Genomic DNA, 25,136 nt, shown 5'->3' with positions numbered 1-25,136 from the left:
CGAGCAGGAAAACGGCCGAAAGGCAAACCGCAGAAGAGAGGAAGGAACTCGGGGCAAGAATCTGGATTAGTCACGTGTTTGAGGACATGCGTATGCTAGAAACTTCCTTTCAGAGGAGAAGCTATTGTGCATAAATAGTTGTCTTTAAGACCTTTGAAATGCCTTAGCGGGCAGAGTTCATAACTTTCAGAGAAACGACTGTTTAAGCGAAATTGGGGCAGAGTCGGCAGGTGTTCGTTGCAGGACAGAAGTAGTTCCTTGTAGTGAATCCGAATCTCTCTACATTAATTTTTGGGTTGCTTTAGGGCAGCGGTGCTGGGGAGTGAAGTGCTGAAATCAGAAATCAGGATTTGCGAGCTCCCTCTCCCCAGTGGAATAGGAGTGGCTCCCCTGGGGGTTGGTGGGTGGGGGGGGTGGTCTCAGCTCAGTCCTTCTCCCTGACTTCCCACAGCTCCCCCTGCAGGGGCCTCCCCCATGCTGCCAAGTAGGTCGTCCAGGCTGCTCCTCGAGGGCCGCCTAGAAGCCTCTTTCCCCAGCCTGGAGCCTCCCCCTCGTGGAGTCTCATCTGGAAGAGCCCGCTGCCTTCTCCTCTTGAGAGCCTGGGGCGGGAAGTCCCCTCTGAGGCTTATTAACTCCAGAGGCCAGTTAATTTTGCTGTTTCCGGATCTCCCCAAAGCCCAACTGATCTCAAAGCTAGAGCGGGGAGATCGCGCTGGAGAGACTGCCCGGTTCCCGAGTTCCTGCCGCGGTGAGCTCTGCGTCCCTGCCGTCGGGTCCTCACGCTTCGGGAAGCCCTGGCGCCTACGAGCCCCATGTGCCCTGCGCTCCCTAACCTTAGGGGTTTTGGTTCACGCCAGCTCACGTGGACCCACTGCTGAAATTTTACAGGAAGCATTTAAGACTTAGATTGTTCACGTGTTCGGCGTGAACAATCTAAGGATCGTGGGTTGCAGAGAATCGGACGCTGCAAATGCAAACCGTTCTCCCTTCCTGTTATGCTGCAACAATTTAATTAGGGCATTGACCCAGGAACCTGGAAAGAAAATGTTAGCCTGTTTATTTTCTTGCACCTTTTCTCCTTGAACAGTAGTCTTCAGAGACAAAATAGAGCCTTAAGTGTATTGATGTTTCGAAAGTTGCTGTCGCGTGCATATCATTTATTGGCCAGATTCTGAGCGAGCCTTCCCAAGATTACGGGGCCAGGCCCGGCATTGTTGCAGTTAATAGAAACCTGTTCCGTGAGGTCTGCGGGCTGTGAGATCGGCAGCACTGGCGTGACAGTGAAGTGGGCCTTATCGGACGGAGAATTCCTAAGAGGCTGCCCTGGGACCCTAACCACTGTCCTTGTGTGTGTCCTGACAATGTTATCTGTCCTCTCAGTGCGGAGTATCAAATGTCTGTCACGAGTGCAGAAATTAATTTAATGTCACCTGAAGACATGCAATTAATCTTTTAGAGGTTTTCATAATACCTTTACAGAAAGAGTTGCCAGTTTGGCGGATTTGGATTTTGGGGTTTAGAAGAAGATAAGGAAAATTAATTTTTCATCAGGGTTAATACAAGCTAGCAGGGCCACAAAAGCTGAGAAAAACGGTTGGGGAATTTGTCAAGTGTTGTCACTCTAGAATAATGCTGCTTAGCGTCTGATAGGTGTAATCAAGAGTTGAGATTTCTATGGAGGGGGATTAATCAATTTGCTCACTAGTGAATGCAAGTCCGTGATCTCACTTCTTCATGGGGTTTAAGAATGGAAATAAGATTTGATCTGTCAAATTGCAGGAGGCCCTGACATTATCAATAGGCGTTTTTATCTGTACATTTAAGCCATTTGTTATAAATAAATTTGTCCTAATGTTGGTGGCTACAGACCTCATTTTTTGGTAACGATTAAGCTGATAAAAAGTATTCCCTAAGCTTACTTAATTCAGGTAGTGCCTCTTACATAATTTAGAAGAGGAAAACTACTCTGAAAAGACATGTTTATAGCAGTCATTAAAAGATAATCATTTGCGGAAAAAAAACAAACGACAAGATATTTCTGGTTTGTTTGGTCTGAGGCCGGCCAGCCGCCTTTTCTCCTCATCTGTGTTTCAGAGGAGGTGGAAGGTACTGAAAATCGTACGCAATTGCTGCTGCGTGAGGAGTTTGAAAGGGAACTGTGCCCCCCACCCCCACCCCCCGAGAAATTCACTCTCACAGTGAATTTTTTTTCAGGGTGCCTGGCTGGCTCAGTTGGGGGAGTGTGCAGCTCTTGACCTCAGGGTTGTGAGTTCGAGCCCCACGTTGGGGGTGGAGATTGCATAAAAATAATAAAATCTTAAAAAACCAAAACCAAACCAAAGTGAACTTACTTGTTTTGAACAGGACGTAAATCCACAAACAATCGGTTATTTCCTTACGTTAATGTAACAGGTTTCTGAAAATCCTAATTTGAACAACGGGGTTTTTAAGTTTGCACGTGTGAGCGCTAAGGATCTTAGGGCCTCTTTGAGTGCTGTAACTGTGTGAGTTACGGAAGACCTCCAGGTGGGGGGTTCGGTGTGGTATGTGATCCTCATTCACCTTCATCCGTGTCCGTGTGCAAGTGTTAGGTATGAAACGATGCTCCTGGCCACCGCCTAGTAATTACTACATTAACTGGTTTTCACAGGTTACTTGGAATAATTCTGGAACTTAGAATTTCTCCCCAGAATTAGCTTTTCATTGTGCTGATTTGAAAGAGAGTAGTTGATCCCTCCATTGACAAAATGAAACCTCTCCATTTTTCTTATAGAAGGGAACAATTGCATAACTTAGATTTTGGTCTTCAGGGCTCAGTATGGTATTTAGGACAGCAACGCAGGGACCTTTTTCTTTTGGGTGACGGTTAGTCTGTTTGCTGAGAACAGTTACGGGGAAAGGCCGCCTCCTGGGAAGCGGCGTAGGACCTCGGAGACAGGAAGTCCCAGCAGTTACTGTGTGACCAGGGGTCTCGGGGTTTCCCTTTACAAAATGAGGATCATAGTTACCTTGGAGGGAGGATTGATGGAAAACTGTGTACAGACCCTAGTCCGCTTGTTGCATCGCAGACCCTCCCGAGAGGGGGACGTGGTAACGCCTTGCAAGTTTCTGTTCGTGGCTACCGAAGGTGTGCAGAATTGCCCTGAATATGAGCGACTCCAGAGCTGACCCGGGGCTTCCTCCGACTTTCCGGTAAACGGTTGATGGGAGCAGTGTTTCTGAAAAGCCGGGCAGTCGTCATGATCCCTGCCTGAGCATGCCCCGTTCCGTGTGCTTCGTTGACTGAGCAAGTGACTGTGTCCACCCGCTCTGTCCCCTCTTGGAGGGTGCCATGGGGCCCCGGTTCCAGTGACCGCGATCAGGACAGCAGTGGCCACTACTGCTGTGAAGAAGCACGGAGCAGTGACTAGCCTGGGGAGTGCGGGGCGGGGGAGCGGGGTGCTCCAAGCAGGGAGAAGGACAGAGACCCCGTGCCTGTGCCTGTGAGTTTGTGTCCTGGGGCCAGAGCCGCAGGTGAGGTGCGGACCCACAGAAAAGGCGTCCCTCTTCTCAGGTGCTTTCTTAGAAGACCCGAAGTGAGGTCTTTACACCACGTGGGACCCCTTTTCTTTACGTCGGAAGCCGTCGTTCTCCACTCTATAGAAGGAGAGTTTTCTCCTTGCAGATGAGGAGAGGAGAGGCTTTTGTGATACCTGTTTTCTTGCAGCTTTGGGGTCAAGCCTGCTTTAAAATGTAAACTTCTCTTGAAAATGAAAGTTTAGAACTTTGGTTTTCAGGGGTTTTATCTGACCTTAACATCTCCTCTTATGATGTGTTGCCACCAGTCTCTCAGCCAAAGTAGCAACGAAAATAATTTTGATTATTTGGAGTGTTTCTTGATTAAGTGTTTATGTTCTCAGTTCCCAGTTTAAAAATCACCAGATCACTAGCATTCTGTATTTATCATCCAAATACATACACATACCATCTACCTTAAAATAGGCAATTATAATATCTTGCTTTCAGTGTAAGCTTTTCTTTTTAATTTAAAGTTTACTATCTGGATGATCTTGTTTTTAAGCTTTGGATTGCTAAAGAAAAAAATTACGACAATATTCATTCTTTTTGTCCATCGTATCCATGGACATCGTTCCTTTTAGGCCACGTGTACCGGCTCACTATCTAGTCTCCAATGTGGCGTAATATTTCCCGATGCACAAAAATAGTACTACTGACCTGAAGGCTGGCCTTTTGGTATCGTAGTGACATGTGGTCAGTGCCTGTGATCGACAGCGGCTGTAGCCTCGCATTCTGATGTCATCCTCCTTTTTACGTAGCACGTTGAGAACCGCATGGTAAAGTATGATTTGCTGCTTATTGATTTATTCAGTAGCCATCTCAGTACCTTCAGCGTGCACGAGACATTCGGCTTGGTGAGCAAAGCAGACTTACGGGGTCTCAACCCCCGGTTTCTTCAGATGCTGGCGAGGCAGCGGGTGCTCTGGGCATCCTCGAACTTGTACCTTGCCGGGTGAACTTCCGGGGAGTTTATTCAGTTCCCTGAAGTCCGTGCGGTGGAAGGCTGTCCCGTACAGCTGGCCGGTACCGGTCCGCTTCTGCACGCGGCCAAACGCGGCGGGGGGGGGGGGGGGGGGGGGGCTCGGCCGGTAGACCATGGTGCCGCTGAGCCGTGCGGAGGATCTGGTGGGCCGGCCCTGTGTGCACCCGGCACGCAGCCTCTTGTGGGGCCTGGGCTCCGCGTGAAGCGTCTGCTCGTGTGACAGGGAGAGATGTCCGTGAGGCCCGTACAGCCGAACACGCGCATAGGAGATACACGAGTCTTGTGCTAACGCAACTCCAGGACGTCAGAGAGATTAGTAACTGATGGACCGTTGGCTCTTACGAGAGATGAGGATGTGGTACGTATGTATCCTTATGAGACTCTCAGCGTTTTACGATAGAAAAATTCAACGCCTACGAAACTAGAGAGAGGTCACGTAGCTCTTTAAGGCAGAGACTGAGACACTGCGCGCATGGGCTAGGTCACGCCCGGTCCCCCGGCTGGGGCGCCGGCTCGCTCCTTGGCTGGAAGGCCTGTGGAGAAGCTCTAGGAGACGCAGACCAGCAGCTTCAATGTCTGTGTGGATCGCGGTCTTGCAAAATGGCCTGCCTTCCGCGCACGGCTTCCATTGTTTTCACTTGGGGACGTTCCTCTGCAAGGTCGGCGTGACCCTCAGCTGGCACCGGCAGTGCACTTGGTAGAGGCACAGGGTCGCAGAACGTCGGGAGCACGCCTCTGGTTCAGCCTTCCCCAGCCTTGGCCGGACAGCCGTCGTCGCCCGGGAGCCCTTAAAATGGGCCGGCGTCTGGGTCCCAGCTCCGCGGGGTCCGGTTGGATGGTTCTGGACTGAAGCCCGAGATGGCCCAGATTTGAACCGTCCCCAGGTGGCGAGTACGGAAACTGCGTGTCCCCGACTGGTCTGCGGCAGCGTGAGGAGAAGCCCCGAGGAGAAGACGCGCCGTGTCCCCATCAGCAGGCACGACGTGCGCTGCCCGCCTGTAGCGGATGCCCGTCCCGGGCCGACAGCGCGTCCGGCCGGCCCCAGCGTGTCGCGGGTCCCGGGTCTCCATCACCGTCGCGTCTCCCGCCCGTGCGCCCCGCACGTTACCGCCTTCCGCGGGGACAGTCGGCCTCGCGTTCCTGGGGCGAGAGCTGCTTGGTCGTGGCGCGCGGTCCCCTTTCTGTGTGGGCGCATCCGGTCCGCTGACGTCTGGTGGGGTCCTCGCGCGCGCGCGTGGGGCCTCCTGCGGCTCTCTTCTCCCCCGGTGCCTTCGGCTTTTCTCTCGGGGACGTGCCAGCCTCTGAGGAGGCGCGGGAAGGTGCCTCGTCGTCCGCTGTCTTCCGGGAGAGGTAGTGTCACGGGCTGCCTTCTTCCTGAGGTAGGGACAGGGCTCACCAGTGAGTGCCTGTGGATTTTCCTGTGTGGGAGGGTCGGCATTAACCAGTTCCGTGTCGCCTCGGACTTCCGGGTCGTCTCGCTTCTTGAATCAGTTTTCGGCACGGCGTTTCTGACGCCATCCGTCCGTGTCGCCTCAGTGGCCTGACTTCGTGTAAAGTTGTTCATGATGTCCGCCTTCGCTTCTGCCGGGCCGGTGAGGTGAGTGGCTCTCTGCTCCTGAGTTTGGTGTTTTGTGCCCTGTCTCCCGTCTTGATCAGCCATCAGTTTCGTTGATCTCAAAAATGCAACTTTTGGTTTCAGTGATTTTTCTCTGTTGTTTTTCTGTGTCTTATGCCATAGCTTTTTGCTCTGAGCTCACCGTTTCCTTCATTGTATTTTGGACTTGATTTCCTTTTTTCCTCTAGCTTCTTGAGATAAAAGCTCAGCTTATTGATTTCAGATTTCTTTTCCTTTCTGATGTAACTGCTTTAGTTGCACTGTATTTTTATTCAGAATTTTTTTGGATCAGTTTTTTATTCCTATTTCATTTCTCAGCCTGGCTTCCCAGGGGTCAACCCTGTTGTCGCATAGCTTCGTGGTCGGCCAGTCAGTCATTCAGGAAGAGATTGGCCAGTGGGCCATGAGTGGGGGCGGCACTTGCCCGAGCCCACGTCAGCTCGTCCTTCCTGCCCGCCTCTCGGGCCCCGGCGCCCTCGGAGCGCACCGACCTAGGCCTTCAAGAGCCCTTGCGTTTCCGGGATCTCTCATTACATCTCTCATTACTGGCTGGTCTGCTGTCATTCCAGAAGGGACCAGGGCTGACAGATTGGTGGGCGTGCCCCATTCCCTTCCCTCCAAGTTTTGCTGATTGTGCTGCTGTGGTTCCCCGGCCTGCTGGCCGCTCCAGGTCTGCCCTGTGGGCTGGAGGCGGGGGGTGGAAGGTCCTGTCACTGTCACCGAGCAAAGACTGCGGGGCCCCACCCTGTCTTGTTTCACTTTTGTCAATTCCAGGGACCTGAGGTGCTTGTTCTGGGCGGTTTTGTCCAGTTACAGATTTATCTTGGGGAAGGAGGTTGGCCAGTGTCTTCATGCTGCCATAGCTAGAAGCCCTGCCACGTGTGACATTTCTCCTCTCGTCTTTCATGGGGCCCGATTACCTTGGGCAGTTTTTATAAAATCTCATCTGCACCTATCTCGCTCTAGCCCCTGTCTCTTCACTTTATTCCATTCAACTGGCCCTAAGAGAGAAGTTCAAAATTTTTTTTTAAATTATTTATTATGAGAGCGAGCTAGCATGAGTGGGGGAGGGGTGGAGAGAGAGGGAGAGAGAGAGAGAGAGAGAGAGAGAGAGAGAGAGAGAGAATGAATCCCAAGCAGGTTCTGTGCCACCAGCACAGAGCCTGACATGGGGCTCGAACCCGTGAAACTGTGAGATCATGACCTGAGCCGAAACCAGAGTCGGATGCCTACCCGACTGAGCCACGCAGGCACCCCAAAGATAAGTTTAGAGGGGAGAGAGAGAGAGAGACGTGTAGAACGCAGGGACTGCAGCTGAGCTGACTTCCCAGGTCTTTCCGGAAGCACTGGGTGGCCGAGCAGTGTGCGGGGGCGGGTGTGCTGGCCACAGGCCGCTGCGCCCCCGGTGATCGGAGTGATAGAGCCCCCCCACCGATAGAAGTCTGAATTCTACTTTTCACATTCGAGCGTCCATTTCTGCTAAGATTCCGTCATTGAGCAGCTCAAGGTGGGGTTTCCTTGCCGTCCACACTTCCCTTCCTGGCCACCAGCCACTCTATAGGAGACACGCTGCGCTTAATACTGAGCGCAGCCGATAGGCACCATCCAGAGGTATTTTTTATGCCGCCGGGTGGTATCCTGAACGTAAGTACTGCAGCGTAAACGTGTTAAATAGCAAATATTCGACTGAGACCGTTTTAAAGCTCTAATGGGCTTCGTTAAGCGACTCGTGAGTTGGGCGGCGCCTCATCCGGCAAAGCAGAGAGGCTCCCGGGGGGTGTACAAGAGGGAAGGTCTTCTTAGAAGGAGGGTGGAGCAAGACGGTTACTGCTCAGGCTGGTGGCTTTCCCTTAGGAGTCTTCCCGTTCCAGTGAACTCACCTTCCTCTGGGGGAGAGGGGCCCTTGTGGCCTGCTCTTTAGCCCTGATGGAAAATTCCTGATGCACCAGTTAAGACTACATTTCTCAAGAAGGTTGAAACTGCATTTAGGTTAGGGAGTGAGCCCTGGTTTGGGGACTCGGTGTGAGTGACACCGTTTTGGGCCTGTGGTTTTCTTTTTAACAAATACCAGCATTTTGAAGGTCAAGAAACGAGGGAGCATTAGTGAAACTCAAAAGGTTAGATTTCTGGTTCTTGTGAAGCTCTCACTAGGGCCCACGCGTCCCTCTGTGTGCGAGGCCAGGGGAGGTGCGGGTGTTGGGGGCGGGGGGGACCGGGGGCCAGTGCTCTGTCCCCAGGGGAGGGTGGGCGCTGGGCCACAGCCAGTGAGGTACGTCCCGAGGACGGGGGACAGTCCACTTGTCTTTGGTCTAAAGACAGGGTAAAAGTTTAAAACCACTGCGTGTGCAGACTGCCCATATTTTAATAACAATGCCTTTGGAAATGGTAAATGTATGTTGAGTATGAGGTATTTTTAAGGTTAAGCACCATTGTGCTGAACGAAACAGCACATACTGTAATCACAGACCTCTTGAGTGTATACAGTAATTAAAGATCTGCGTGTTATAAATTTCAAAAATATGATTAAAACCCAAACACTGTCGGATGAGAAATTTGCTCAGTGGCTGTAGTGAAATGACAGGTCTGGTTTCCCGCTTGTTTGAAACGGTTTTGCTCTCGGTTGAGGCTAGCAGAGGCGGACTTCCCCGCCGCTGGGGAGGGCCTCCTGGCCACACACGTACTGACCAGCACGCTGCCTTGTTTCAGCAGGGAGGAGAGAGCGACGGCTTTTTTCACCCCGAGGGCCAGCCCCAGCGGCTCCCGCAGCCCCCAGAAGCCAGACAGCCGCCCGCCCGCAAGGTGACGCTGACCAAGGGGGTCCCCCAGCAGCCCCAGCACCCACCGGTGGGGGCCCACGTGCACCCGGCCGGCCCTCCGGGCATCAAGAGCATCCAGGGAGTCCATCCTGCCAAGAAGGTACTGCCTGTGACCTAGGCTGCGCCCCGGGAGCGTGGCTGTCCTGCTGGTTCGAACGGTCCACGTTTGGACGGTTCTCAGGGGTGCCCAGTGCACGGGAGGGGGGTGCAGATACATCAGTAAGCGAGCCGTCATTTCCTTCGTTCTGGCTTTGAAAGCTCATGTGTTCACAGGAGCACTTGTCCTCTTCTGACTTTAAGGGGACAGCTCGGGGAAAGTCCCTGCAACCGGGGGTGTGGTTTTCTGTGGCTCTGACCCCTGTGTCCGCAGACCCCAGTCCAATACGATTCCTTCCCCTCTTACTGGCTCTCCACACTCTGCAGACAGAGAGCCAGGCATCTGCTCACACACCTCCTTCTCGTGAGCCCAGTGCACGAGCGGGAAAGTGAGGCCTCGGTGGGGGGGGGGGGGGGGGGGGGGGGGGGGACCCGACCTGAAGAAGGTGGCCCCGACCCTGCTTCTGACACACACTGTTGGACAGGAGATGAGGGCATCCGATATGCCTTCAGGGCAGGGGTGGGAGTGAACGTTCTCCTTTTGTGCACTGAGTCTAAAATCTTCCCTAGGAGAAGAGTGTCCGCCTTGTCCTGTCCTGTCCCCGTGGTGGGGTGCCTTCCCTTGGATGGTAGGGGAGCTGTCTCTAGCTTCCCCAAAGCCTGACAGCAACGTCCCCTCTCTCCTCCCTTTTGGTGCATAAGCCAGATGCCCCTCGAATGATGAAGTTATGTGCGGGAGGCAGCAGGGCAGCAACACCTGCTTTGGGTGTCTTCTAGAAAGCTGCAGAGTCCACTGGCTCATCTATCTGTCTTGCTGCTGACCCAGGTAGTAATAGTATCAACACGAAGGCCGTTCTGGGTCTGTTACCTTGTCTGCATTGTCTCGTAAGCACCTTGTGATGTAGGAGCAAATAAAATTACTCCCTTTGCAACAGAAGACGTGTGCAGACATGAAGTCTTCTCTTCGGTCGTGGAAGGTCGCTCCAGTCTAAACTGGCTTCGGCCGAGCGCAATCCCTGGATACAGGAGGAGAGGGGCCTTAGAGGCCCCGTCCCCCACGTACGCGTGCGCTTGAGTGAGCCCTCGAGTTTCTTTGTCTGAAACCTCTGTCTGCTCTGCTGTGAAGGGAGGACAGTAGCGTTTCCCGGCTCGTTTGGGCTCTTGGGTGGATTTCATGAGAAGATGCGTATAAAAAGTATGGTGCCTGGTGGATCAGTAAGCGTTTGGTAAAGGATATTTTGCTGATGTTGTAATTTATTATTTTTTAAAATGTTTGTTTATTTTGAGAGAGCACACAGGGGTACGCGAGCAGGGGAGCAGCAGAGAGAGAGAGAATCCCGAGCAGACTTCACGCTCGGCGCATGGTCTGGCTCGGGGCTCGATGCCACGAACCGTGAGATCACGGCACGAGCCGAAGTCAAGAGTCGGACCACCAGTTTGTTCTCCATAGTTAAGAGTCTGGGGGTATTTGGTCTCTTTTTTTTCTTTGCTTCGACTTGTTTTTTAAATTCCACATCTGAATGAAATTGAATGGTGTTTGTCTTTCTCTGACCTACTTCACTTAGCAGAATACTCTCTAGCTCCATCCATGTTGTTGCAGATGGCAAGATCTCATTCTTTTTGATGCCCGAGTAATATTCCGTGGCACGTATATACACCACACGTTCTTTACCCGTTACTTGGGCTGCTGCCACAGTCCAGCTGTTGTGAACAAGGCTGCGGTAATAAACATTGGGGTGCGTGTATCCCCTCGAGTTAGTGTTTTTGTGTTCTTCGGGTAAATACCCAGTAGTGCTAAATCCTAAGGTCGTTCTACTTTAACTTCTTGAGGACCCTCCGTACTGCTCTCCACGGTGGCTGCAGCGGTTTGCATGCCCACCGACAGTGCACGAGGGTTTCTTTTACTCCGCGTCCTCGCCAACACCCGTTGTTTCTTGAGGTTTTTTTCTTTAGCCGTCGGACAGGTGTGAGGTCGCGTCTCATTGTGGGTTTGATTTGTATTTCCCTGATGGTGAGTGACATTGAGCATCTTTTCGTGTGTATGTCGTCTTTGGAGAAATGTCTGTTCGTGTCTTGTGTCTTTTTTAATTGCGTGATTTGTTTTTTGGGTGTTGAGTTGTATCAGTTCCTTATATATTTTGGATGCTAACCCTTTATCAGGTAAGTCATTTGCAAATATCTTCTCCCATTCTGTAGGTTGCCTTTTAGTTTTATTGATTGTTTCCTTCGCTGTGCAGAAAAACTGTATTTTGATGTAGTCCCAATAGTTTATTTTTGCTTTTGTTTCCCTTGACTCAGGAGACCTATCTAGAAGGATGTTGTTGTGGCCGATGTCCGAGAAATTACTGTCTGCGCTCTCTTGAAGGATTTTTATGGTTTCGGGTCTCACGTTTAGGTCCTTAATCCGTTTGGAGCTTATTGTCGTGTGTGGTGTAAGAACATGGTCCAGTTTCAATCTTCTGCATGTGGCTGTCCGGTTTTCCCAGCGCCATTTGTTGAAGAGACATCGTATTTTCTTTCCTGCTTTGTCAAAGATGAGTTGACCATATACTTGCGGGTTCATTTCTGGATTTTCTTCTCTGTTCCATTGATCTGTGTGTCTGTTTTTGTGCCAGGGCTTCGGTGTTTCGATGACTACAGCTTTGGGGTGAATCTTGAAATCTGGGCTTATGATACCTCTTCCAGCTTTGCTTTTCCTCCTCAAGGTTGCTTTGGCTGTTTGGGGGTCTTTGGAGGTTCAAATTTTAGGATTGTTTGTCCTAGTTCTGTGACAGATGCTGTTGGTCTTTCCACAGGGATTGCATTAACTGTGTAGATTGCTTTGGGTAGTGTAGAGTCTTGAACCATGCTTGTCCTTCCAGCCCATGAGCGTGGGATATCTTGTTTCTTTGTGTCTCTGGTTTCTTTATCAGTTTTAAGGTTTGCAGACCACGTGTCCTTCACCTCTTTGTTAACTTTATTCCTGGGTCATCATTTCTGGCGCAGCTGTAAATGGGACTGATTCCTTCGTTTCTCTTTCTGCTGCTTCATTATTGGTGTACAGAAATGCAGCAGATTTCTGCACATTGATTTTGTATCCGTCGACTTTGCCGAACTCATTTATCAGGTCCAGCAGTTTTTTGGTGGAGTCTTTCGGGTTTTCCATAGAGAGTGTCATGTCATCTGCAGATAGTAAGTTTGACTTCTCTCTCAACCGATTTGGATGCCTTTTATTTGTGTTGTCTGATAGCTGTGGCCAGGACCTCCAGTACTATGTTGAATGACAGTGGTGAGAGTGGACATCCCTGTCTTGTTCTTGACCTTGGGGGAAAGGCTCCCACCAATTCCCTGTTGGCAGTGATGTCAGCTGTGGGGTTTTGATATAAGGCGTTTATTATGTTGAGGTTTGTTCCCTCTAAACATACCCTAAACAGGGTTGTGTTGAGGGTTTTTATCGTGAATGGATGTTGTACTTTGTCACATGCTTTGTCTGCATCTGCTGAAGTGATCGTATGGTTTGCATCCTTTCTCTTGTTGGTGTGATTTACGTGCAGCCTTCGATGTGTGTTTTCCAGTGTGACTCTGAAATATCCTTTTGTACTTTTCAAACACTCACTTCACGGGAGGACGTTTGCCACTGTCTGCAGAGTGTTAAGAAATGTGGTTTTGGATGCATTTACCTTCTTCTCTGGCCTTTTCTATGATGGAACAGGGGGTCATTTTTGCTCCTTTGTACCCAGACTCTAGGGCAGAATTTGGGGAGGCAGTCTGGAAACCCTGGTACTGTTCAGTCCCACCCAGCCGCCTGCATTTCACTGCTGCCCTGAACGGGAGACGCTTCATCGAATTCTCTAGCTGGCAAACAGCAGAGGGGCGCCTGGGGGGGCTCAGTCGGTTGAGCGTCTGACTTCAGCTCAGCTCGTGATCTCATGGTTCGTGGGTTCAAGCCCCGCGTCGGGCTCTGTACTGACAGCTCGGAGCCTGGATCCTGCTTGGAATCCTCTGTCTCCTTTTCTCTCTGCCCCTCCCCATTTGTGCTCTTTCTCTCTTTCAAAAATAAACATTAAAAAAAAAATGAAAAAGAAAATACCAGAAAGATCAGCTGTCTCCTCTTACTTAAAAGGCCCTGGAATCGTTGGAATAGTGGTTTTGAACCCTTGGCAACTTAAAAAACTGCTAAGGCCTGGGCCCTTCTGTAGACATGTGACGCCTTAACGTGGGTGGGGGTGAGCGCGCGGGCATTGCTGTGGCTTGGATTTTTTGTGGTGTTTGTCGTAAAAGCTGTGTAGGTGATTGTGATGTGCAGCAGCTGGGAAGCGACCCCTGCTGACTCGCGCTGGCCCCCTGCCACAGAACCCGCCTTTCGCGTTCTCGGGGTGCCGCACGTAGTCCCGAGGGGACTTGGGGGACGTAACGTGGCTTGTGGTGGCACCAGTCCCCACTGGCGTGGCCTGGAGTACACTGGGAGAAATTTGGGCTCTTGGGCTGTTACGACTAGGCCCAAATAAGTGTCTCAACCCCTCTGATCTTGCTGCTTTGTCTCCAGCACGGTGGCTACACGGGAAGTCACCCACCCCACCCGTGCTTGCCGCCGAGATGGGGTCGGACTTAGATGCTCCCGTTTTCTTCTATTGCCCCCATCCAGATCTGCTGGGTATTCTTTCAGTTAGACATTGAACCCTGCGGATAGTGGATGAAAACCACAGAAAATCCTGTAGCTCGTGGTGCATTTTAATGGATTCTGAGTCGTTGGCTCACTTTTTATAACCCTAGTAGCTATTAAAAACGACAGACCAGAGCTTAGAAGCCAAACAGTTAACTCTTGTCGTTGGCAGGTTGTCATGCACGGGAGAGGCCGAGGAGTGGCGGGGGCTGTGGGCCGGGGCCGCCTGATGCCAAACAAGCAGAACCTCCGGGTGGTGGAGTGTAAGCCACAGCCCTGCGTCGTGTCTGTTGAAGGGCTCTCTTCGTCCACCACTGACGCCCAGCTGAAGAACCTACTGATGTCAGTCGGACCCATCCAGGTGGGTGTCCTGGCGCCTCTCCCAGGACTCTGTTTTGTCTTGACTCCGGTTCCCTTTGTGTCGGTTACTTCGTGTTAAAATAATACGTCTGGAAAGACACACAGCTGTTCTATCCATTTTGCATACTTGAGATCGGAACTTTTGCCGTAGATTATTTGGCAATTTTCAGTGCTCCGTCATGGAATTTAGGAAATAATTTTGCCAGCTGAACAAATTATCTTCTGGGATTCTTCTGTTATCCTAACGTTCACATATGCTCCTGAACATACATACTTTTTGTTCTGTCACACACTTGTGTTCATGATATTTAGAAATTTTTACAGCATTTAACCTTCCTGACCTTAATTCCCAGAAATAGCGCATGCGTGAACAGCTGTGAAACTTGTTTTAGATTTTATGAACATGAAATAATGTAGACTATATTTTGATCTCGTTATTTTATATTTTTTTAATCGTTTGTTTATTTAGAAAGATTGGGGTTGGGGGGACAGAGAGAGAGGGCGAGAGAGGATCCTAAGCAGGCTCCACCCTGTCAGCACAGAGCCCTGATGCGGGGCTTGAACTCACGAACCATGAGATCGTGACCTGAGCTGAGATCAAGAGTCGGATGCTCAACAGACTGAGTCACCCAGGTGCCCCAGTCTCTTTAAAGCAAGTTAGTTCTAAATGCTTTAAAGTTCCTGCTGAGCCGGTTGCAGATATGTCTCCAGTTGTGCTGTAAACCGAATTCTCCATTCAGATCCCTGGTCTCTGCTGCTTCTACTCGAGGCCTGCAGGTAAACCAGCGGAGAAGTGGGTTGACCTGGTTTTCCTTCGGCCGAGGGTTTCCAGAGCCCTGCATTGGACCTTTCCCACCAGCGCCTCCCCTCCCCCCAACAGGCGCCATTGGCACCACGTCAGACCCCACGCAGGCAGGATGTGGGGTGTGAATGTCGGGTTTCTGCGTACTTGCTTTCAGGATATGTTCCAGTCTCTTGCTGCATGAGCGAGCGGGGGGACATTTTCAGACTAGAGGTGATACAAATAATTTTCAACAGGTCTTAAGTGTCTGATGTTGAGAATTATTAGACGTGAGGAGTAGGGGAAAGCCCTTCCGGAAAGCACCCTGTTCCCGAGGTATCACGACTTCCACCGTCAGTTTGGGATTTCTAGTGTTTGTGTGTCGTAGTGGAACGTGAGCCAGAAACGCGGGCTTCTGTTTTCAGTGCTGTCCTTACTCCGCAGTGCGGCCAGAGACCCTTGTCACTTACCGGAGGTGTCAGCACTGCGCTCATGGATGGTCCTTCCAGACCGTTAATGACTAATTTGCAGGAACAGACCGACCGGAGAGTTTAGATGCATGAAAATGTGCTTACGCTGGTGTGAGGCTCTCCCACCAATGGTGGTTGAGAATTTGGGGGTCCAGGTGCAGGGTCAGGCAGGGAGTCCAGATGTAACAGAGCAGAGCCTAACCTGTGGGATCTGAGGGCCGGCGTTGTCCGGGAGGCTCGAGCTGTGGTCTCACTGCCCCGGTCTCCGCGTGGGCCGGGAGTGATGGCACTGTGCCCTCCACATGTGCCCGTCAGCATTTGTGGCTTTGCTTCCTCACACGGAGTCTCGATCGTTCTCTGGAGTGTCCTTGACTAAGATGTGGTTTTCAGGACCCATGTCTGAGCAGCGGTGCTATTTGCCTCTCCTCACGCTGGGGGGGGGGCGGGGGGGTGCGGTGGCCGCACCGCAAAAAATCAGCTTGGAGCTGATCTGCATTTGGGGCTTATAGTCTCTCGAATGGATTTTTTTTCTGTTCTGAAAAGGATTCGAGATGATTATGTTACAAAGTTTGATTGTGGGAAGTAAAGCCAGACCAAAACGGCGTTGGATTGTTTGATGCCTTGTTTTAATTCGAAAGTTAGAGAAGTAGGAAGACGAGCGTGAACTTCCTAGGTTACGTCAGTTACTCTTAGAGTGGGGTCTCCGGAAGGTGAGGCCCCCGGTGCCCCTGGGAACTGGCTGTGGCAGGCTGGGCTTCGCACCCGCATGAGGCCCATCCCTTCCCCTGGGGACCAAAGCCGGGTGCCCTCCTCTTGCTCGTCTCTATCCCAGAGGATGCTTTTGAGTGGGCCTGTACAGATGTTTAGATACCACGTTCCCAGAATGCCGAGTTTCTTACTGAAAAACTAGTATAACAAGCATCTGCCGGTGTTCGGTAGCTAAAGAACGATACTGATAAGTATACATTTTAAGAAGATGTTTGTAACGAGAACTGGTTATGGTTTAAACTTGGGTGGGATGGCGCCAGGTAACCCCGGCCTCCTGTGGTCCTGAGGCAGAAGCTTCTGTGTGCGGTGGACTGTGGCGCCACCTCGCGTCCACTCGGTGTAATAGCAGGTGGTGCTGTCTAGAGTAGGAAGGTCCCCTGTTTCTCTGGGCTTTTAAATTAGACTCCTAGGAACCGCATGTGACCTCTGCTCCTTGAGCCGTGGAATCCGAGAGGCTTTCTCAGTGTGGCTCTCGGCTTAGCATGTTATTCCCTTCAACGGTACTCACAAGGCTCTCTAGAAAGTCCATTTTAAAGACCTTAATCAACTCGCTATTTCCAGAATGAGGAACAACGTGCAGATCTTGTAGAAGCGTGACAACCGGAAGGCAGCAGTGGCGTGGGAAGTGCGGTAGCGGGTCCCAGAATCTTGGGGGAGGTGGCGCGTGGCAGCCACAGCCGCAGCATTCCACTCCCTAGCGGGTCCGAGAGACGCGTCTGCCTGGACCCCAGCCCCCGCGAGAAGGGAGCCCGGTCACTGCCAGGCATGCGTGCCCTGTGGGCTGGCGGACACATGTTCCTGCAGCAGTGACCCTGACCTCCCACTCTGTCCTGAGACAGGAAGCCAAGGTAGCTCTTAGATCAGGAAGTAAGGTAGTTAGGACCTCCGTGGCTTTTTTGTGTAATTGCTTTTAGTTCCCCGTTTGCTAGATTGTGCCTCAAATTGTGCCAAGAAGAAAGATTCATTACCCCGTCAGTAAACGTCATGGTGTAAAAACACAAAAGCAGTTTCCTCACAAAGGCACGAGGTTTGAGATCGCTCAGTGAGAGTATGACTGTCCCCTGTCGTGACCCTCCCTGAGGACGAGGCCGGCCAGCGCTGACTCGTGCCCACACGTACCCGGCACCACGCTGTCTCCACCGCCTCCGTCACTCCCGTGTCCTGGCGGTGCCCCGGCTGGGGCCAGAGGGGGAGCGCGAGCCATGGGTGTCCTTTGCGGCACAGCCGGGCCGTTGGCGGGGCTCTCTTCTTCGTCTCGAGTCTAGGCCTTTCTGTCGGGCTCTCCACACCCGCCACCTTGTAACTCTCCCGGGGCCCCGGCCTGAGCAGGCTGGAGGAGACGCGTGGCCTCCTCGTCCCCCACGGGGTGGCAGGTGCAAGGGGTGTCTGCCTGCCCCCAGACGCTGCACTTCGGGGCGGCGGGTGTCGCAGGCTGGCGTGGCTGAGCCCCCGTGGGCGGTCGTGCGAGAGCGTGAGCCGCTGTGAAGGAGCGTCCTGTTCCGACCGGCCGCAAGGCCCGGCTGGTGTAGCCAACAGAGTTGGAATCTCAGGTCGTTGGTTCTGAAGTTCAGGACATTGGGGGAGAAGGCACGGGTGTGACCACGTGATCTGAAGCCACGATGGCAAGACTGCTTACTAGGGGTCCTGGTCAAGGTGCAGAGAGCACAGCCGGCAGTAACGCCCACGGAAAGAGGACTTCGGGATGGCAGTGAGGCGGCACCGGGGCGCTCGGGGGGCGGCGGGGGGTCTCAGCACGGGGAGTGGGCACGCGGGGCCCTGGGGACGAGCGCAGCGCGGGCCCTGGACCGAACCCGTGGCGGCAGGCGCGTCTGTGAGAGGGTCCTGCGAGGAGCTGGGTGTCGGGCCTGCCTTGTGGCGCACGCTTCCATCGTTGCTGCCGTTGGCCCCTTGCGGCCCCTGTGCCTTGTGGGGACACCGGTCTGCCGCCGACCGGGGGCTCTGGGACCTGCCTCAGCGGGGCCGCCCCGGCCGTGTGAGTCACAGCTGTGGTGGGGCCTGTGGGGACGCACTCCTCGTGGCCTGTCGGTGGGGCTGCTCTCAGGCAGCACCACTGTTGTCTAAAATTGGCCGTCCTGTTCTTGGCAGAAGGCACTTCCCGCGGGTGCTAAGAGCGTCCGGCCGGAGCGGGAGGGACGCCGACACAGATCTTCGGGGCTACGCAACCGTGTTGGCATCCCCATGACATTTTGGTTGATCTGAGTTGGCGTCCCCGCGACGTGGTAGCTGATCTGAGCCCGTGGGAGAAGAGGCAGGGTGCCGTGCACACGGACATCCTCCCCGGATGAGACCGCGGGCTGTCGGAGGCCGGGCCGGAGGGGGCTGCAGGGCGTCCGAGCAGGCGGCTCGCAGCCGAGGGTTTCGTCTTGCGTTTTGCTACTTGAAGGAGCGCGGTCACTCACCGTCAGGACGTGCGGGTGTCTCCCCTCTGAAAATGGAAGCGCATCAGGCCGGAAGTCGGTGCCTTGGCCTTGCCCTCTGAGTGCCAGGGGGGCGCTTGCGGGAGAGGCGGCCGCGGCAGCAGAGCGAGCGTGGGCCCGGAGACGCGGTGCAGCTTCCGGTTTGTTCTGGCCCAGCTAGTGTCTGTGCGGGGCTGCGCCGCTAGCTCGTGCGAGTGCGGCTCTGCACCGTGGAAGCCGGGGAGCACGAGGCGTCCGGCTTCCAGCTTCCGGCGCACAGTGCCCACCCCTCTGCTCCCAGTAACGAAATCCTGGAGCTCTCGTTTTCATAGGTCAGAAATGGCGGGATAGGGACAGTTTCTGCAATTCAGTCTTCTGCCTAGAAGACGTCGTTTGGTTTCTGGAAGAGGGTACGAAAATGTAAATAAAGGACATAACCAGGAAGACTTTAGGACCGTGTTCTCATCGCTTGTGTTGACTGCTTGAGCTCCAGGCCTTTTCCCCGTGAGGAATTGGCACGGGGAAGTTTCCCCGTGAGGAATTGCCGTCTCGTCCGGCACCTCCTCAGACCGAGGTGTAAACTGCTCAGGTCCCAGTGAGTTCTGTCGCATCAGGCGTTTTACCGTTGTGTGTGGTAAGTGGTAAAAATGAAGCTTCGTGCCTTCATTTCGTATTGCAAAGTCACCCGGAGGAAATCACCCTAGATACCTGGAAACCTGTTTTTCTGAAAACAAACCAAAAAAACCGTGGTATATTCAGAAACCCAGATTCCATCTGTGAATTGTACGGTATGATTAATTATCTGCGGTAGCGTCAGCAATTAGTTTTTTCCTGTCTGTTCCTAAAGAACACGTCGTATTTTTAGACGAGGTAGATTTGGGGAAGTTGTTGGGATCCTTGCCTGAGGTCCGCCGCGGTGCCGGCAGCAGCCACCAGGGGGCGCGCACTAGCGAGCGGCGTGGCCGCGGGGCTGCGGGGGAGGGGGGGCGCAGACAGGACCAGAGAGCGGGGCCTGGCAGCGGGCCCCCTGCTGGTGCCCAGGGCTGCCTGTGCTCTGAGCGGAGGCTTTGGAACCCGTTGCAGGGTGCGGCACAGAACAGGCGCGAGCGGGTGGAGGAGGCTGGCCGCTCGGAAGAGAAAGTGGGTCTCTGTGCAGGACTTGTAGGGAGTCCCCCGGGCCAGAGGGGCCACAGTGCCGAGCGCGTCTCCAGGGAAGAGAAGTCACCCGCGTTCGTTCCAGACCAACTACGGCGTTTTGCCGGTGCTCTTAACCCTGGGTGGAACCCTCTAGAAAACCCTGCTTCTGCTTTTATACCCCAGATGAGAGCAGTCTCGTGTTGTCCTGAGCTTGCTGCCTGTGCTCCTGCTGGGTTGGGGGTCCCCACCACCCGCTTGCTGCTCCTCGGCCGCGTGGTCCGCGTGCTCACCTTCCCACCCTGTCATTTGGAGACTTGAGACCGTTCATTTCTTTGTAAACACTGAAAGGTGACTTTGGGGAAAGTGGGTGTTCCATAGAGCTCCCCTAGTTGTGTTGACCGATAGATGTCATGTGGGTATTAAAACGGAGACTTTTCACTTCGCGTACGGTATACCTTTTTGAGTATTTTTGTGTTCCCACCGTAGATCTTTGAGAAATGCTTTACAATTAAACAGCCACATATGCCGCCACTTTTCAGGGTCCCGTGCCTCCATCAGCTGTGTTTTCCGGCTGTCCTACTTCGCTAGACAGCATCTAGACACGGTGGGTGGCGGCCCCCGCGTCGAGTCCTGCTGTGAGCGGGGTCCCGCCTTGGCCGCTACGCGCCTCGCTCTCGGCAGAGGCTGCAGCCCGCACGGCGCCCGGACAGTGTGCAGGACTGCGTGCGGCACCACAGGCTTGAGAACGATCGGGCCCTTGAGAGTGGGACCGGCTGAGAGACCACACAGGTCTCCTCCTCTGACCTGGGCCTCCCGGATCCTCAGATCCTAAACCCCAAGGCCTCAGGGCAAGCTGGGGACCCACGTGTGAGTCCCCTCTGTCCAGCACCTTCCTTTCAGACGTGTAAGATTCTCTCTTCACTCGATGGATCCTTTCTGTCTGTCTTCTTCACGAAAGGGTGTGGTTTTCAGCGCAAAGAGTAGTGGCCTCTGGAATGGTTGCCTTGGCTCCGAAGGTTTCATTGAAGATGTCACTTAGTAATCGAGTGTCTGAGTACAGAATGTGATCAGACTGTGCTGACAGCCGCCACTGGCGAAGCTGTCCCTTGCTGTGGGTAGCTGGAGGTGTGAAAGCCTCCTTGGTTTACCCCAGTGGTAATTGTGGGGTCCCCCTGCAAAACAGCAGTTTCCTCCTGTGTGATGTAATACTGCTTTAAAAAAAAAAAATCAGTGAGGGTCTCATAGAAAATTGTGTGGCAGGAAGGTGTGCAAACGGGGGGTGACTCTCCAGAAGTGTGTGTCATTGGGCCTCACAGGGAGGGTTGAGGGAGAAGATTGAGCGACTCATGTGGCCGGATGATGCCAGATCCTGACACCAGACTGGGGGGTGGCGGGGGGGGGGGGTACACTCATGGGAATGGCTTTTGGGGACAGGTTCTCTGGATCAGGGAGGAAAAATTGCTAGGGAGATAGTTTCCTTTAGTGATCCAAGTGTCAGCCTGGACTCGTATTTTATATTAAAGCTGATGTATAAATATGCTGGGTTTTGTTTTAAGCATATACAACATGAAATTAAAGTGTTTCTCAGGGCGCCTGGGTGGCTCAGTGGGTTGAGCATCTAACTCTTGATTTGGGTTCAGGTCATGATCTCAGGGCTGTGGGATCGGGTCCCACCTCTGGCTTTGTGCCGAGCATGGAGTCTGCTCAAGATTCTTTCTCCCTCTGCCCCTCTCCCCCCTCTCACTCTCTAAAATGAAAAAAAAAATTTTTTTTTTAATATTTCTCTGTTTTCTTCCCTCTAGAGTTTACAGATGCTTCCCCAGCAACGGAAAGCCATAGCTAAGTTCAAGGAACCGGCTCATGCGTTAGCATTTCAGCAGAAATTCCACAGGTAGCCTGGATATTCCGTGGTCGGGGTGACGGTGGGAGCGGGCGGGAGAGCCTCCCCGCTGTGGTTTGCTCTCCAGCAAAGCAGCCGTGGTTTCACACGTGTGTGCGCCCACCTGCCGTGGTAGAAACGCGCCAGTAATGCGTGCCGAGCGCAGACAGCGTGCCCTTCCCCTCGTGCAGTGTGGGGCATTGGCTCCCGGGTTTTGCGTTGATCTGTGTCTGCATTTTTATGGAGTTGTCATCTGTCGGCACCTACTATCCTAGTTTTCCCATACCTTGGCGACCTGACCGCTCATCTGTGGAGCTCGGTCGGCGTTGACTGTTTCTTTCCCTCTCCGCAGGCACATGATAGATTTGTCCCACATAAACGTGGCCCTGATTGTTGAGTGATCTCTAGCAGGAGCCGCCGACCCGACACGGAACACTCGCTGTGGGATTTCTTCAGGGAAGCCGCGGCGCGCACCCCCACGAGCACGGCCTCTCCGCGCACAGTCTTGCGTAACTGTTGTCCGGAGAGCGGCCGGCCCGGCGTGGACTCCAGCAGAGCCGGACTTGGGGACGTGGCGGCCTGGGCTCCAGTGTTACACGCTCCCCGTTCTGTTGTCACCACAGAGAACTACACTTTCCGGTTTCTTTTGTTTTCAAAGTGCTTACGATGCATGTAGCCCTTGTTCTTCGTGATCGTGCTGTGTGACCGATCACAGTGACTTAGGTTCAGGAAGGGACGTTAGCGCCACAAATTCTGAGTAGTTTCCACAGCAAAGAACACTTGATAATGGTTGCACCCATCTTCAGTGCAGGCTAGACAAGGGTCTTCCCAGCCGAGCGGAACCGCGCTGTCCTCTCAGAAAGCCCTCACGAGGCTCTTGGAAGCACGTAGACTAAAATTTGGGTGATGGTGACGGGCAGCCGCGTGTCCTGGAAAGCAGGACATGAGGGCGGTTGGGAGTGATGCCCATTGTGTGGCGGATTCTGCTTCTTGTAAATACTCCAGAAGCACCAGCTGCGTGTTCCTGGTCGCGGAGGGGACCCCCCACCCCTCTGTCCACTCTTCCCCAGTAAGGCAGCAGTCCTGGCAGGCCCCGCCGTGTCTCCCTGGGCCTAGAGAGGGCGCCTGTGGCGCCGTCACCTCGCAGCCCTTCCGGAGCCCCGCCAGGTGGGTCGTGTTGCACATCTACCCCGTGAGGCAGAGGCAGGGGGACTCGGCCCGGCCCCGTGTGGTTTGTTCCTCTTTGTAAATGTGGCCCGAAGCAGCATATTCGTGTCCCTGGCTCTGTGACATACGACATTCTTCGGGACTTGGTTATCATTGCTCTGATTAACTTTTTTTTTTTTTTTTTTTTTTTTTTTTTTTTTTTTTTTTAAGGCCTTTTGAGTAGGGCTGTGCTGCCCTTGAGCAGTATGTGCTGGCGAGTTGCCCCTCGTGGGGTGTGGTGTGAGGGATGGCTGTCCTCCCCAGACCGTGCAGCCCAAAGTGAAATTGAAATGTGTTCATGTGGCCCCGAACCTGCTTGAGGAGTTCTGGGTAGGCTCGTTTAGGTGAGACTCTTCCTTCCCGTAAAGCAACGTTTAGTACAGTTCATTCCGGTCAAGTCTTTAAAAAAGTGCCTTATTGTATTTCTGCTCAAGAACGAGTTTCACCGTTTGGGGTTTATACTAACGTGGACCTGAACTGTTTGAGCAAGTAACAGATACTAAGGCATACTCAGACTTTTTAGCTGTGTTTTATACCTGAGATTTCACGGCAGGTTTAGTCATAGAATTAGAGGGAATAGGAGCCTGCCGCCTCCAGATGCCACCGGTCAGCCCCGCGGGGACCAGCTCGAAGCCCCGGAGCCCCCGCCGCCAGGCACCCTCCCTCCTCTGAGCCTTCGCGTGGGGGCTGGGACCCAGGCCGCGTGAGCCTGTGTCGTGTTTGCACAGGTGAAATTTTATATTTTTTGCAACTTCAGTTGCCCGAACTGGAGGGGAGTGTTCAGACCCCGTGAGGCTTTCTGTGGCGAGGGTTCTAAGTGGCATCCCGCGATAGGAGGAGGCCTGGAGGATGAAGGTGGGTGTTGGCGGCTGCTTTTCAGAAGGTGTAGGTGCCAGGAAGCGAACGGGCACTCCCGGGGTGCACCCCCCAGCTGAGGCGCCTGGCCGCCTTGTTCCAGAAAGCCCCTGACTCAGCTGCGCCAGGCCTGCCGTGGTGCTCCAGGGGAGGGTCCGCACAGTCCGTGCCCTGTCCCTACCCTCGGTCGACACGCACGTCCTGTCCGCTGTTGTCACAGGGAGAGACGGATGTGTTCGTGTGTTTAAAAGCGTAGTTTATTGGGCTCAGTCCACAGAGAGCTGCGTTGAAGCAACGAGCTTGACAGCCTGCTAGTTACGACACATCCAGACCCCTTTGCCGGTGCCGGGCAGTGGGAAGGCTTTCAGTTGACGGACTTGCTTTTTAAAATCCCCAAGAACCAACTGATGCAATAAAATGAGCTTAAAAATTTTTTACCATTTTCTGAAATAGTCTGAGTGTGCCGTATCGTCTCTGGAAAATAGGCACATAACAAAGAGCTTTTTCCCTAGTTAGTGATGAGAAGTCATCGGTCCTGCGTGGGCACCGCTGTTCAAGACCTGGTGGTGACATTAAGGTCTGCTTTTGGCCTTGTCCGAGGACGATTCGGGCGCCATGGGACATGTGTGTCTGTTAACTGTCTACACACATGAGCCTTCTCTTGATGTGGTGTTCTTGAAAGCCTTTGGCCGCGGGGAGCTGGGCCTTCGTAAAGCCCTGGTTAGAATGGCCCCGTGCGCCCGGCCGTTGGCAGTGGCCGCAGTTAGTGCCGGCCGGCCCGGAGCAGAGGCTTGGTTTCCTTCAAGGGAGCTGCGGAAGGGAAAGAAGCAGAATTAGAAAGTAACGTTATTTCCATTCTCGGTGCGCTTTTCGCAGTGAAATCAGAGCACCGTAAGCCGAACCCTTTTGGAAGATCTGTTGCAACCATTATCTTTGTTCTTTATCTATCATGCATTTAAAATGACATGCAGAAGCATTTAACGTACTATGTAAATATGGACCTTTTAAAATTAAAATGTTAATTGGAAACGCTTTCAATTCAGCAACAGTCTTAGCTATTTGTTAGTTCTTTTGTGTTGTCTTTCCAAAGTTAAATGGATACCGTTCCATAATTGTTGATGTGTCTGTGTGTATATCCGATTTTTATAAAGATGGTAGTTAAGTCACTACATGTATCCTGACCTGTGTATTATTTGTTTCCAAATCCAAGAAGCTTAAAGTCAGTAAATACCGCTGTATCGCGTAAGGTAAATACAGTAGGTGACTATGTGGAGCCAAGGTACCTTTTCCTTTTACATTGTCTTGTTTTGATTTTGTGCTGTAACATAAGATCACTTAGCCGCTTATCTGAGCATAACCTTGCATTACCGTTGGTCTGGCCACTTTTGTTAAGTCCTTATACTGATAATTCTAAGGGAGAAATCCTGTCTCTTTTTACCAGAACAAATGTTGAGGGTCCCCCCTCTTTCTGGACAGGCAGCGTCCTACGTAGGTGTCTGTGCCCTTCCCAGTGGGGAGCGGGCAGGATGGCGGCGGGGGGGGGGGGGGGGGGAG

The 25,136-nt window shown here is 52.9% G+C and overlaps 1 protein-coding gene across 12 annotated transcripts in view; it reads left to right on the top strand.

Moving 5' to 3' along the window:
- RBM33 (RNA binding motif protein 33) overlaps positions 1-24,748 on the top strand; it is a 138,160-nt gene extending 113,412 nt beyond the window's left edge. For 8 of the 12 annotated variants that reach the window (XM_058723674.1, XM_058723672.1, XM_058723676.1 and 5 more), the window contains 4 exons: positions 8,862-9,071; positions 13,882-14,070; positions 21,445-21,533; positions 21,874-24,748. In XM_058723674.1, coding sequence (XP_058579657.1) covers positions 8,862-9,071; positions 13,882-14,070; positions 21,445-21,533; positions 21,874-21,922 — 537 coding nt within the window. In that variant the 3' untranslated portion in view covers positions 21,923-24,748. The remainder of the gene's footprint in view (positions 1-8,861; positions 9,072-13,881; positions 14,071-21,444; positions 21,534-21,873) is intronic. The other 4 variants (XM_058723675.1, XM_058723673.1, XM_058723678.1 and 1 more) reach the window with 3 other exon arrangements.
- Positions 24,749-25,136: the final 388 nt, after the last annotated feature.

Source organism: Neofelis nebulosa, chromosome 4 (assembly GCF_028018385.1).
Source record: "Neofelis nebulosa isolate mNeoNeb1 chromosome 4, mNeoNeb1.pri, whole genome shotgun sequence".
Lineage (NCBI taxonomy): Eukaryota > Metazoa > Chordata > Mammalia > Carnivora > Felidae > Neofelis > Neofelis nebulosa.
Note: the sequence above shows the minus strand (reverse complement) of the source record. Positions and strands in the feature narration are given on the sequence as shown.